Source organism: Electrona antarctica, assembly GCF_951216825.1.
Source record: "Electrona antarctica genome assembly, contig: scaffold_49, whole genome shotgun sequence".
Lineage (NCBI taxonomy): Eukaryota > Metazoa > Chordata > Actinopteri > Myctophiformes > Myctophidae > Electrona > Electrona antarctica.
Window position 1 is genome coordinate 347968 of NW_027638103.1, and position 16059 is coordinate 364026.

General features: G+C 42.4%; 1 protein-coding gene across 1 annotated transcript in view; it reads right to left on the bottom strand.

Moving 5' to 3' along the window:
* Window positions 1–12701: 12701 nt before the first annotated feature.
* The window catches only part of LOC306918389 (interferon regulatory factor 2-like), a 15210-nt gene continuing 11852 nt past the window's right edge, over window positions 12702–16059 (bottom strand). The window contains exon 7 of the mRNA XM_079531288.1: window positions 12702–14641. Within this exon, the coding sequence (XP_079387414.1) occupies window positions 14305–14641 (337 nt within the window). The 3' untranslated portion in view covers window positions 12702–14304. The remainder of the gene's footprint in view (window positions 14642–16059) is intronic.

Below are 16059 nucleotides of genomic sequence, written 5' to 3' on the forward strand. Positions count from 1 at the left end.
AAACTGTAGATCTGCTATTTTTGAAAATGTGGCGCTAATCATTGAACATATACTGCATTCTTTCAGAGCGAATGTTTTTTTTTTTTTTTAAACACTTTATTTTTTATTGATGCAGCAATGAATAAACATACGTACATTTTGCTGTATCCGATTATGTGAATAGTCGTTTTTAACTCAAATCTTCGCTTCTAGGGGGTCCCTGGAACAACATATTTTCAGATGAGGGTCGGGGGCCAATTACATATAATTTTTGGGGGTCCTTGACATGAAATATTGAGCACCACTGCATGATATCTAAACATGAGGTATTTCAGAAAACTGTCATGATTTAGAACATTATTTTTAAATGTGGATGTCAGGCCTTAAATGGGTCCGTTTAGAGAACGTCCCTCGAAGAACCCTGAGTTCCTGAACCACATTTTGAGAAATCCAGTGTATACTGTATGTGTTTAATATACAAAAAATGAAAATAATATACAATAATTAGAAAACAACAATCTTTATTCAGATTTACAAGTTGATCCAATAGGTATGATAGTTACCATGACAATGTGCAGATAAGACGTCCCTCCATACTATAATGGCAATAATAATTGTATTACTCTTGTGAGTAGAAGCCCCACCCCCCCTAAAGACACACCAACAAACAAGTATTAAAACAAAGGATATGGGCTTAACGTTGCCATTAATGAACCCACTGGAAGATATATTGAAAGGAATATATCCACGCTGTCGGGTGGAGACCTCATATGTGAATGTGCAGCCGGTCATTGGATTATTATTCATTTGTTTTAATGTCATATGAAAGCAGGGAATCATAGCTTCAAATTGACATATTGGTTGTTCAGTTTGACCCAGCAGTTTAGGAGATATGGCTTATAGATTAATGTCTTGCAGAGAAACAGCGAGCTGAGAAAACAGGCTGGAAATTAAGGTTCACTTCTGTGGACTCTAACATTACACCTAGCAAATGTTTAAGCATTTATTTCATATTTACATGTCGATTTCAGCACTGACATTTATTTCAGACATAAACTAGCCTACTAGACAGACATCTGTCTGACTACTAGTCAGACATAGACTAGTATGTGAAGAGTCTGCCTGTGCTATTAAATCATTTTGGATAGAAAATAAATACATTCAGTTTTTTCTCCTCTGGTGAAAATTAAGCTGGAGGTTTGCAACGATGACTCAAGTCAAATCTGGTCACATAATAAGTTTGTCCAAAACTGTGACTTTTCAGTAGTCAAATTCAAAACAAATGCAAAAGTAGCAGATCTACAAGCACAAAACTATGTCGATTCGATTGGCGCCACGTTTGAAGCATGCGGATCTGTTGATGTTTTCGTGTGACGCTGTGGTTAGTGTAGTTTATGATCAAGTAGGATATTTACGAAACCCAAACAAATACAATTTGGAGATAAGAGGTTGGTTTCTGTCCGAAAAGCAACAATATGCAGCTTTTACTGAATTCATGTGCGCATTATTACAGACTGTCTGGACATAACCGACATAACGGCAGCTACTGTAAAACATGCAGTAGGCTAGAAACAGCTTCTGCAGTTAGAAAACCATCCATTGGGTGGCAGCAGTGAGCAGGTTAACCATGCATTGTCTTTGAATTCCTCGTAGTTTGACTTAAGGAAGAAGTGTTGATAATATTAGTGACGACGTGATTCATGAATCTGGAAAGAAGCAGATTATTAGCACAGTCAGCCAACCAACCGCCCGATAAGAAAGTCCTATATTGCTCAATAATAACAATATTAGCCTACAATCACACGTCATTCATTCATATGTTTTGCAGGAGCTATGCAAGATGTATAGGCAACAAAGTCTTATGCACAGCTGTATGCTCTGAGGCGGGTGCGTAGGCAGGGCTCAATGTATTCAGAAAAATGCACACCCGTGTGAACTGAGTGGTGCAACTCCCCCCCTTACAACCCCCCCCCCCCCCCCCTCTCTCTCTCTCATTTGCAGGCAACAGTGCAACACTATCTCTCTCTCTCTGTTTCTGGCACGACAGCGCCCCTACTGGTACTCATGAGTCACACATGAGTCACACACAAACATAGGTTAACACGGACATACATAGTCACAAACATAGGTTAACATGGACATACATAGTCACAAACATAGGTTAACATGGACATACATAGTCACAAACATAGGTTAACATGGACATACATAGTCACAAACATAGGTTAACACGGACATACATAGTCACAAACATAGGTTAACATGGACATACATAGTCACAAACATAGGTTAACATGGACATACATAGTCACAAACATAGGTTAACACGGACATACATAGTCACAAACATAGGTTAACACGGACATACATAGTCACAAACATAGGTTAACAGACATACATAGTCACAAACATAGGTTAACATAGACATACATAGTCACAAACATAGGTTAACACGGACATACATAGTCACAAACATAGGTTAACAGACATACATAGTCACAAACATAGGTTAACAGACATACATAGTCACAAACATAGGTTAACACGGACATACATAGTCACAAACATAGGTTAACACGGACATACATAGTCACAAACATAGGTTAACACGGACATACATAGTCACAAACATAGGTTAACACGGACATACATAGTCACAAACATAGGTTAACACGGACATACATAGTCACAAACATAGGTTAACACGGACATACATAGTCACAAACATAGGTTAACATGGACATACATAGTCACAAACATAGGTTAACACATACATAGTCACACACATAGGTTAACACGGACATTGCTGTTCCTTGGAGTGGTTGCAACACTCAAAAATGCCCCGAAAACGTTGCCTATAAATAAAGGTCGTATTGCAGTAAGTGCATACGGTGTGCGGGTCTTATTCGTATTGCAGTAAGTGCATACGGTGTGCGGGTCTTACTGCGTATTGCAGTAAGTGCATACGGTGTGCGGGTCTTACTGCGTATTGCAGTAAGTGCATACGGTGTGCGGGTCTTACTGCGTATTGCAGTAAGTGCATACGGTGTGTATAAGTTCGTATTGCAGTAAGTGCATACGGCGTGCGGGTCTTACTGCGTATTGCAGTAAGTGCATACGGTGTGCGGGTCTTACTGCGTATTGCAGTAAGTGCATACGGTGTGCGGGTCTTACTGCGTATTGCAGTAAGTGCATACGGTGTGCATACGGTGTGTATAAGTTCGTATTGCAGTAAGTGCATACGGTGTGTATAAGTTCGTATTGCAGTAAGTGCATACGGTGTGCGGGTCTTTGTGCACTTTGTGTGCATTTTTCTGAATGCTAATGCTAGATCAAAATAAAAAATAAAAAAATCATATTGGCCACCTGTAATATTAGCCACCTCCCTTTATCCTAAAAAAAACAACAACCACAATGTAGCAGAAATGGACTGGGGTTAAGAGCGTCCCATTAAAACTGGGAAAACATCATGAGTTGGCTGTTCAAAAATAGCAGATGTACAAGCTCTCACATGGCTGCGGTGGGTCAGCGGTAGAGTGGCTGGATGGCAACCGCAAGGTTGCCAGTTCGAACCCATGTGGGCTCCCCCAGAGTTAGTGTCGAAGTGTCCTTGAGCAAGACTCTGAGGGCCCTATTATGCATGTCTTAAGTACCAGGTCTTATTACTTAACTTAAGACCTGGAGGCGTGATCAATGCCATTTGGCTATTCTGAGTGGCCAAACAGCATTGACCACGCCTCCAGGTCTTAAGTTAAGTCATAAGACCTGGTACTTAAGACACGCATAATAGGGCCCTGAACCTCCTAATTGCTCCCGATGTGCAGGTTGGTGCCTTGCATGGTTTCCTCCACCATCGGTGTGTGAATGGGTGAATGTAATGTAATGCACAATGGAGACACAATGGAGACACATGGAGACACATGGAGACACAATATGGAGACACATGGAGACACAATGGAGACACATGGAGACACAATGGAGACACATGGAGACACAATATGGAGACACATGGAGACACAATGGAGACACATGGAGACACAATGGAGACACAATATGGAGACACATGGAGACACAATGGAGACACAATGGAGACACAGGGAGACACAATGGAGACACATGGAGACACAATATGGAGACACATGGGACATTTCAGGCACTAGATGAGACAATCTGAACTGTGTGGGAAGTTGGAACCACAGCCCGGTGGCCTATATCTATGAGCCATTCAATTAGTTTTTAAACATTGATATTCTGCATTTTTAACCATTTAAAAAGTTTCAGAAATAGCATCATCGTACTGTCCGTACGAGCTCACAACGCATTGTGATGTGAGCAAGGGCGTAAGTAGTTGAATACATTTAAAGTTATATTGTTGATTGTGCTCTAGTGTGAAGGAATCACTAATTCAACCTGTGATTGGCTCTAGTGAATGAATCACTAATTCAACCTGTGATTGGCTCTAGTGTGAAGGAATCACTAATTCAACCTGTGATTGTGCTCTAGTGTGAAGGAATCACTAATTCAACCTGTGATTGGCTCTAGTGTGAAGGAATCACTAATTCAACCTGTGATTGGCTCTAGTGTGAAGGAATCACTAATTCAACCTGTGATTGGCTCTAGTGTGAAGGAATCACTAATTCAACCTGTGATTGGCTCTAGTGTGAAGGAATCACTAATTCAACCTGTGATTGTGCTCTAGTGTGAAGGAATCACTAATTCAACCTGTGATTGTGCTCTAGTGTGAAGGAATCACTAATTCAACCTGTGATTGGGCTCTAGTGTGAAGGAATCACTAATTCAACCATCTCATTACAAATAAAAGCCAAGAGCAACAACAGGCACTTTGGAGAGAAACGTATAAAAGGGACCTGAAAATTTGTATCACAATTATTGGTCCACGATTATTCGATGTTGCAATTCATTGGCTTGTCTGGACTTGTAGTCTTTTCCAGTACACTAGCCGTAATAGACATACATCTCTAAGTGCTGCAATTTCTAAGTGCAATTACTACAAATTAAACATTTAAACCTGTTTGAATTAACAACATCTGTATTTTATTTCTTTCTTTTTTTTTACCTTTTTTTCTTCTTTTCTTTAGATCACTTTAATATTTAAACTGATGAAATATTGTGTGCTGCAGTCTGCTGATATATAAACCAAAGTTCAGGTACACCTGGCCAGAATGTGTAGGCTACATGTCCAAAGAATCATGATCCTTGGCAGAGAAAAACCATGTTGTTGACATTCATTCTCCTACAACGATTAGAATATTGCCTGCAACTGTATATATCATTCATAATCATAACCCCCCCACATGAACCCCAGCGTGTCACAATAGGCTCACATCTGTGAGTTTGTAGATCAGCCGATCTGTGGGGGTACAACTTAAGTTCAAAAAATCTGAACTATCACTTTAACATGAATGTCTAAACACTTTTCGTGCCGGCACGTTTTCGGACACCTCAGTAGACCTCGTATAACATAATGCTAACACCAAAAGGGGTTCCCGCCCAAAATGGGGTAAACCCATTCTGGGCGGGAACCCCTTTTGGTGTTTCTAGCATGATGCTATACTTTAGCTTATATTGAAAAATATCAGATCTACAAGCTCATAGCGTGGCACCGAGTGCCGCGCTATGAGCTTGTAGGTCTGCTGTTTGTGAAAAATCGTGAAAATGTGGCGCAAATCTTTGAATATATATTCTTACAGAACGTTTTTAACTCAAATCTTTGCTTATTTTCAGATGGGGGTTGACCACCAATTACATATATATTTTTGGAGGTCCTTTTTGGAGGTCCTTGACATGAAATAGTTTGAGAACGACTGACATGGGAAACATGGGGTTTTAGAACGACTGACATGGAAACATGGGGTTTTAGAACGACTGACATGGGAAACATGGGGTTTTAGAACGACTGACATTGAAACATGGGGTTTTAGAACGACTGACATGGAAACATGGGGTTTTAGAACGACTGACATGGGAAACATGGGGTTTTAGAACGACTGACATGGAAACATGGGGTTTTAGAACGACTGACATGGGAAACATGGGGTTTTAGAACGACTGACATTGAAACATGGGGTTTTAGAATGACTGACATGGGAAACATGGGGTTTTAGAACGACTGACATGGAAACATGGGGTTTTAGAACGACTGACATGGAAACATGGGGTTTTAGAATGACTGACATGGGAAACATGGGGTTTTAGAACGACTGACATGGAAACATGGGGTTTTAGAACGACTGACATGGAAACATGGGGTTTTAGAACGACTGACATGGAAAACATGGGGTTTTAGAACGACTGACATGGAAACATGGGGTTTTAGAACGACTGACATGGAAACATGGGGTTTTAGAACGACTGACATGGAAACATGGGGTTTTAGAACGACTGACATGGAAACATGGGGTTTGAGAACGACTGACATGGGAAACATGGGGTTTTAGAACGACTGACATGGGAAACATGGGGTTTTAGAACGACTGACATGGGAAACATGGGGTTTTAGAATGACTGACATGGAAACATGGGGTTTTAGAACGACTGACATGGAAACATGGGGTTTTAGAACGACTGACATGGAAACATGGGGTTTTAGAACGACTGACATGGGAAACATGGGGTTTTATAACGACTGACATGGAAACATGGGGTTTTAGAACGACTGACATGGGAAACATGGGGTTTTAGAACGACTGACATGGAAACATGGGGTTTGAGAACGACTGACATGGAAACATGGGGTTTGAGAACGACTGACATGGAAACATGGGGTTTTATAACGACTGACATGGAAACATGGGGTTTTATAACGACTGACATGGAAACATGGGGTTTTAGAACGACTGACATGGAAACATGGGGTTTTAGAACGACTGACATGGGAAACATGGGGTTTTAGAACGACTGACATGGAAACATGGGGTTTTAGAACGACTGACATGGGAAACATGGGGTTTTAGAACGACTGACATGGAAACATGGGGTTTGAGAACGACTGACATGGAAACATGGGGTTTGAGAACGACTGACATGGGAAACATGGGGTTTTAGAACGACTGACATGGAAACATGGGGTTTGAGAACGACTGACATGGAAACATGGGGTTTTAGAACGACTGACATGGAAACATGGGGTTTTAGAACGACTGACATGGGAAACATGGGGTTTTAGAACGACTGACATGGAAACATGGGGTTTTAGAACGACTGACATGGGAAACATGGGGTTTTAGAACGACTGACATGGAAAACATGGGGTTTTAGAACGACTGACATGGAAACATGGGGTTTTAGAACGACTGACATGGGAACATCGGGTTTTAGAACGACTGACATGGAAACATGGGGTTTTAGAACGACTGACATGGAAACATGGGGTTTTAGAACGACTGACATGGAAACATCGGGTTTTAGAACGACTGACATGGAAACATGGGGTTTTAGAACGACTGACATGGGAAACATGGGGTTTTATAACGACTGACATGGGAAACATGGGGTTTTATAACGACTGACATGGAAACATGGGGTTTGAGAACGACTGACATGGAAACATGGGGTTTTAGAACGACTGACATGGGAAACATGGGGTTTTAGAACGACTGACATGGGAAACATGGGGTTTTAGAACGACTGACATGGAAACATGGGGTTTTAGAACGACTGACATGGAAACATGGGGTTTTAGAACGATGGAAACATGGGGTTTTAGAACGACTGACATGGAAAACATGGGGTTTTAGAACGATGGAAACATGGGGTTTTAGAACGACTGACATGGAAAACATGGGGTTTTATAACGACTGACATGGAAACATGGGGTTAAGGTTAAGGTTAAGGGAGACCTATAAGGTTAAGGTTAAGGGAGACCTATAAGGTTAAGGGAGACCTATAAGGTTAAGGGAGACCTTTAAGGTTAAGGGAGACCTATAAGGTTAAGGGAGACCTATAAGGTTAAGGGAGACCTATAAGGTTAAGGGAGACCTATAAGGTTAAGGGAGACCTATAAGGTTAAGGGAGACCTATACGGTTAAGGGAGACCTATAAGTGCATTTTCCTTTTCTTGTATTACTTTTCACGACATGGATTTAAATAATAATAATTAACCTGTATTCCAGTTTATCCAAAATGTAGTTATTTAGTCACAAGCTGTTGTTATAATAATACTTTCCATTATATAATATATCGTTTATAAAAACCTATAGACACTGAACAGTAACACACACTAATCCACAATCAACCGAGCGCCCCTTTTTTGGGCATGATGTCATAAAGCAAAGTTCTTTGTTTACCCAGGGTAAGTAGACTAAGCTCGAGATGCTTGTTTACAGCCACGCCCTGCTCATAGAACATTTCATGGTTGGGGTTCAATGCCTTGCTCAAGGGCACTTCAGCGGTGGTAATTTTAACGTGCCGGTCCGGGGATTCGAACTGGCGACCTTCCGGTATCAAGACCGCTTCTGCAAACCGTTCGGCCACCGCTCATTATAGGCAAATCTTTGACAAAAAAAACGTTCAAGAAGAGCGAAAATATATGGTGTTTTTCATCTCGTCGTTCGGCTATTTTCGCTACTACTGCGCAAAAAGTATAAAATACAGCATTCATCGTTAAAAACAAATCACACCCGTGTGAACTGAGTGGTGCAACTCCGTGTGGGGGTTCCCGGGGGGGGGGGGGGTTCCAGACCCACAGGAACGCACCCAGGGTGCCGACCCACAGGCACCCACCCACCTACACACATAACTCCGTAAGGGAGTGGTTGCACCACTCAAAAAATATATATATATATGAAATATGGAGATACAAGGTTTCTGCCCTACAGTGACGACATGCATTTGGAGACGAATAAATAATGGTAGTGGTTGTTGTTCCTATGATTATTAAACCCTTGTATGTTCATACTTCTATGTTCCTATGATTATTAAACCCTTGTATGTTCATACTTCTATGTTCCTATGATTCTTAAAACCTTGTATGTTCATACTTCTATGTTCCTATGATTCTTAAAACCTTGTATGTTCATACTTCTATGTTCCTATGATTATTAAAACCTTGTATGTTCATACTTCTATGTTCCTATGATTCTTAAAACCTTGTATGTTCATACTTCTATGTTCCTATGATTATTAAAACCTTGTATGTTCATACTTCTATGTTCCTATGATTATTAAACCCTTGTATGTTCATACTTCTATGTTCCTATGATTATTAAACCCTTGTATGTTCATACTTCTATGTTCCTATAATTATTAAAACCTTGTATGTTCATACTTCTATGTTCCTATGATTCTTAAAACCTTGTATGTTCATACTTCTATGTTCCTATGATTATTAAAATCTTGTATGTTCATACTTCTATGTTCCTATAATTATTAAAACCTTGTATGTTCATACTTCTATGTTCCTATGATTATAAAAACCTTGTATGTTCATACTTCTATGTTCCTATGATTATTAAAACCTTGTATGTTCATACTTCTATGTTCCTATGATTATTAAAACCTTGTATGTTCATACTTCTATGTTCCTATGATTATTAAAACCTTGTATGTTCATACTTCTATGTTCCTATAATTATTAAACCCTTGTATGTTCATACTTCTATGTTCCTATGATTATTAAAACCTTGTATGTTCATACTTCTATGTTCCTATGATTATTAAAACCTTGTATGTTCATACTTCTATGCTCCTATGATTATTAAAACCTTGTATGTTCATACTTCTATGCTCGTATGATTATTAAAACCTTGTATGTTCATACTTCTATGTTCCTATGATTATTAAAATCTTGTATGTTCATACTTCTATGTTCCTATGATTATTAAAACCTTGTATGTTCATACTTCTATGTTCCTATGATTATTAAACCCTTGTATGTTCATACTTCTATGTTCCTATGATTCTTAAAACCTTGTATGTTCATACTTCTATGTTCCTATGATTATTAAAACCTTGTATGTTCATACTTCTGGTAAATTATTGTCCGTCACGGTCATACAAAAATAGCCGGTTCACAAGCTTATACGACGTACGCGAGGTCTTTATAAATATTGAATTGAATAGGTTAAACATATTAACCCATTTTGGGCGGGAACCCTCTTTTGGTGTTTTAACCCATTTTGGGTGGGAACCCCTTTTGGTGTTTTAACCCATTTTGGGTGGGAACCCCTTTTGGTGTTAGCATTATGTTATGCTTTAGCTATTGAAAAATAGCAGATCTACAAGCTGCTATTTTTGAAAAATCGAAGAACGACTGACATAGAAACATAGCTTTTTCAGAAAACTGAAACTGGATTTAGAAGAATTTTTTTAGAATCTGATCTCAGGTCAAAGGATCATGTTATACTTTAGCTATTGAAAAATAGCAGATCTACAAGCTTGTAGCGCGCCACCAAGTGGCGCGCTACGAGCTTGTAGGTCTGCTATTTTTGAAAAATCGTGAAAATGTAGTGCAAATCTTTGAATATATATTCTTTCAGAGCCAACGTTTCTAACTCAAATCTTTGCTCCTGGGAGGCGGCATATTACATATCATTTTTGGGGTCCTTGACATGAAATATTGAGCACCACTGATATAGAAACATGAGGTTTTTCAAAAAACTGCCAGGATTTAGAAGACTTTTTTTTTTTTTTGACGTCAGGCCTAAATGTGTTAACACGGAGCCCGCCAGAAGCGTAGAAAGCATAGATTAACGTTAGTCTGGCAGCCCGCCAACAGCATAGCCTACGTTTTCTAGGCTTTATATTCTTTAATCCATGTTTTGATCGGATCGCATCGATAGCCGTCTCTCGTTAGCATCCACAGTGTAAAGTGTGACGGTGGCCGCGGCGGCCATTTTGAAGATGCGCGGCTGAGCGCGCATCCACGTGCACTCTGTGTGCTGCTTTCAACGGCCTGTATCTCCACATCGGCCCAATGAATGTGGTTTCTGGTGAAAACAAGGTTTTTCAACGGCCTGTATCTCCACATCGGCCCAATGAATGTGGTTTCTGGTGAAAACAAGGTTTTTCAACGGCCTGTATCTCCACATCGGCCCAATGAATGTGGTTTCTGGTGAAAACAAGGTTTTTCAACGGCCTGTATCTCCACATCGGCCCAATGAATGTGGTTTCTGGTGAAAACAAGGTTTTTCAACGGCCTGTATCTCCACATCGGCCCAATGAATGTGGTTTCTGGTGAGAACAAGGTTTTTCAACGGCCTGTATCTCCAAAGCGGCCCAATGAATGTGGTTTCTGGTGAAAACAAGGTTTTTCCAACGGCCGACCGACAGCAGGCGCTGTGATACTCGCGGGCGGGATTTTACTGCACCGAGCGAGAGATCAACAACCGGTCAAGACAACCACACCCATTATGTCATTGTAACATCCGGTTACGGATATTTGGCTCTTCAAAATAAGGCTTGAAAGGGGAAAAACCCTCGGCAATGCGCGATAAATAGATGAATTAATCCTACCTGGCGGGCAGTGGGTTTTAACCCATTTTGGACTGAGGTCGATTAAAAAAAAGGCTTCTAAATCCTAACATTTTTTCTGAAAAACTATGTTTCTATGTCAGTGGTGCTCAACCTTTTTCATTTCAAGGACCCCCCGAATAATCTCTATTGGGCCACGGACCCCCATCTCAAAATATGTAGTTCCAGGGACCCCAAACTTAACCCCCCAGAAGCAAATATTTTAGTTAAAAATGTTCGCTCTGAAATATATATTCATTGATTTGCGCCACATTTTAACGATTTTTCTAAAATAGCAGACCTACAAGCTCGTAGCGCGCCACTCGGTGGCGCGCTACGAGCTTGTAGATCTGCTATTTTTCAATAGCTAAAGCTTTAAAACACCAAAAGGGGTTTCCCGCCCCAAAATGGGTTAACAAGAGCTTTGCGACTAAATCAAACTAAATTGGATCCATTTGGAACAGAGATACACCCGATTCAGACCCTTTAACGGCTCCCTCCAACGCTCCTGGATATATATATATATATATATAAAAAAAAAGAAAAGAATCATATAATCATTATAATTTTTGAAAACACGAATTCAATCATACAGTATTGCATACATATTATTGCAGTGGTTCTCAAAGTGACCCTCGGCGTCTCCAAATGGACCCTTACAGGTCTGCATGAACTCTGAAGCCCAACACACACCGTCTGTGAACGCCGCGCCTCAAAACAGCCGCCTCCGTTATCTTCAATGAACCTAATCCCACACCGGCGGCGTCAGACGCGCGTTCACGCCTCGCCTGACGCTCCGATACGCCGCTGTTCTATTTTCCAGGCGTTGCCGCGCGGCCTCCATCCGGGAATCCGTGGGCGTGGCTGGCCAGCCGCGCGGTAGTCCTGTGGGTGTTGCTGTGCGGCTATGACGCGCGGCAATACTGTGCCGCGTCGCTGCACACCCGCTTCACAGACGGTGTGTGTTGGGCTTTACAGTGCTGGTCCATTTGGTTCCATTCGGCCATTTGCTGAGTTATGGTGGTCCTTGAATTTAAAAACATACAGACGGAACACTCTCAGAGTTACGGACCTTGTAAGGGTCCATTTGGAACCCCCAGAGGGCTCCCTGGACCCCCAGAGGGCTCCCTGGACCCCCAGAGGGCTCCCTGGAACCCCAGAGGGCTCCCTGGACCCCCAGAGGGCTCCCTGGATCCCCAGAGGGCTCCCTGGACCCCCAGAGGGCTCCCTGGATCCCCAGATGGCTCCCTGAACCCCCAGAGGGCTCCCTGGACCCCCAGAGGGCTCCCTGGACCCCCAGAGGGCTCCCTGGACCCCAACTGTGAGAACCACTGTCTGAAGCAATAGGCGGCGTGTCAAGAGCACGCCACGTACTAAGAAAGGCACATACCATGAGTATCCTCAGTGTGAGGTTTGTCTCATTCTCTCTCTCTCTCTCACGCACGCACGCACGCACGCACGCACGCACGCACGCACGCACGCCAGGGCTTTAAGCAACTAGTCGACTATTCAACTAGTCCACTAGTAAATCCACTAGGTTTTTTTTTCTCGTATTTGTAGGCCTCAAGATCAGCTAGAATGCAAGATTATAGTCACCAATGTACACAGTTTTTAAATGTACAAATATTTAAAAAAAAATATATATTATATATATATTTTACATAATATTTAATTTAATTTATTTATTTTAATTTAATATTTAATTAAACAACTAGTCGACTAGTCAGCTAGTAAAAATCACTAGAAGTGAAAGCCCAAACGCACGCACACACACACACACACGCACGCATGCGCACGCACACACACACGCGCACACGCACACGCGCACACACACACACACACACACACACACCAGTGCTGTCCATAAGGTGCAGAAGCAGGCTTGCATAATTGTACATAATATATCATCTAGTATGTACATTGTTTTAAAAAAGTCGAGCAGACAACAAGGAAGAAAATAAGTGAATACATGTTCACAGCAGGTCAGCCTTGTCTGTCTGTCTGTCTGTCTGTCTGTCTGTCTGTCTGTCTGTCTGTCTGTCTGTTCCTCTAGGTTACATGTGTGTCCGTCAGTCCGTCAGTGACAGTCGGCCTCTCTCCAGACTCTCTCCATCTGTCTGTCGGTCCGTCTCCTTTCCGCCGCCTGTCCATCCAAACTATCTGCGTTTGTTTGCGTGTTCCTGAATACATAGCAATGGTCCTGAGAGTCTCCAGACAGGAAGGACAGACAGGAGACGCAGGACGGATGGACGGACGGACGGACGGACAGATGCAGAAGAATCAAGGAGTATATATATATTATTTGAGTCATTATTTATTTACCCTAACCAAGAGGACGACAGTGCCTATGATTTACCTTTTGTATCCCACAAAATACAGATGATTTGCTACAAAATATTGCAACCGGTCGTCAACAACAGGTCCCCCCCAACAGGTCAACAACCGGTCGTCAACAACAGGTCCCCCCCAACAGGTCAACAACCGGTCGTCAACAACAGCGACCGCTGATTGGTCGTCAACAACAGCGACCGCTGATTGCCTTTATGCATTCGGCATTTCTGCGCATCCCCCATTGGAAGAAAACAACAAGATGGAGGAAAATGGTCAAAGCCAAAAAAAGAAACAATGATCCCAAATGGCAACGTGCGTTGATATTAACCCTGCAGGCAGTGGAATATGTGAAAGTGTGGCCTTTTCTGGATCCCTGTTACAAAAATGGCCACAAAAATCATTTTTGGCCACAAAAATCAAATCAAATCCTATATGCTCTGGAGGACACAGTGTTGAAGGAAGACCTCTCGCTTCCACGCGGAAGGTCGGAGGTCGATTAGGACGCGACTGTCAAGAGGTCGGAGGTCAGGAGGAGGTGGTCACCACATCGGAGGTCTTCATGATGACGCTGGCGCGTGTCTCGTGCCCCCCCACCGTGGGGCCGCTGGCGGCGGCGGTCCCTGCCGGCCCCGGCGGCGGTGGCGCTGCTCCTCCTCCGTAGAGGGCGGAGCTGTGCATGTAGGCCGCCGACCACCCCTCGTTGTGGTAGCTGATGAGCGGGGAGGGGTCCCGCGCGCTGGTCACGCGGAAGTTGGGTTTGCTGTTGGACGTGACGAAGGTCGCCATGCCGGGGAGCGGGCAGGACGGAAGCCTGAGGAGGGGCGAGGCGTAGTCCCGCCTCCTCCAGACTCCTCCTCCTCCGCTGAAACCCTGGCGGCAAAAAGACAAAACAGAAAAAAATCAACGGAATTCATGGTTTTAAAAAAGCTAAATAAAATCTCACAACTTGAAAAGGTTTGTATGGCCAACTCCCACACACACACACACACACACACACACACACACACACACACACACACACACACACACACACACACACACACACACACACACACACACACACACACACACACACACACACACACACACACACACACACACACACACACACTGGGTGAAAAGATGGGTTGCAAATTCGTGGGATAAAAATTATAAAGAAAATAAATAAATAATAATATAATTTGTAGAATCGTTCTCAGGTCTAAATGGGTTAACATTTACAATAAGGAAATACTCTGAATGAAACATTTGAAGATCCATCTTATTTTTGTTTTGTTTTGTTTGCCCGTACCGTACGTACAATGTTTGTCAATCTCAAAGATACCATAATGTTGAGGTCAGAGGTCATAATGTTGAGGTCAGAGGTCATAATGTTGAGGTCAGAGGTCATAATGTTGAGGTCAGAGGTCATAATGTTGAGGTCAGAGGTCATAATGTTGAGGTCAGAGGTCATAATGTTGAGGTCAGAGGTCATAATGTTGAGGTCAGAGGTCATAATGTTGAGGTCAGAGGTCATAATGTTGAGGTCAGAGGTCATAATGTTGAGGTCAGAGGTCATAATGTTGAGGTCAGAGGTCATAATGTTGAGGTCAGAGGTCATAATGTTGAGATCAGAGGTCATAATGTTGAGGTCAGAGGTCATAATGTTGAGGTCAGAGGTCATAATGTTGAGGTCAGAGGTCATAATGTTGAGATCAGAGGTCATAATGTTGAGGTCAGAGGTCAGATGTCATAATGTTGAGGTCAGAGGTCATAATGTTGAGGTCAGAGGTCATAATGTTGAGGTCAGAGGTCATAATGTTGAGGTCAGAGGTCATAATGTTAAGGTCAGAGGTCATAATGTTGAGGTCAGAGCTTCCTTTTTAGATCCACAAAGAAAGTATACCATCCTAATACTGTATAATATACAGAGGAACTGTAATGATTGACAAGCAAATCTCCTCCCTTTTCTAAGGTACCGCGTGCGCACGCGCCCACACACCACACACGCGCCCACACACACACACACACACACGCGCCCACACACACACACACACACACACACGCGCCCACACACACACACACACACACACGCGCGCGCCCACACACGCACACTCCCGCACACACACACACACACACACACACACACACACACACACACACACACACACACACACACACTGAATCATTAACTTATCTGAAAGATAAACAGGTTTATGCCTGCAGACAAATAGGCCAAATGTTACTGTAACTTACCACAGGCTGTAAGTATACGTGTGTTTGTGTGTGTGTGTGTGTGTG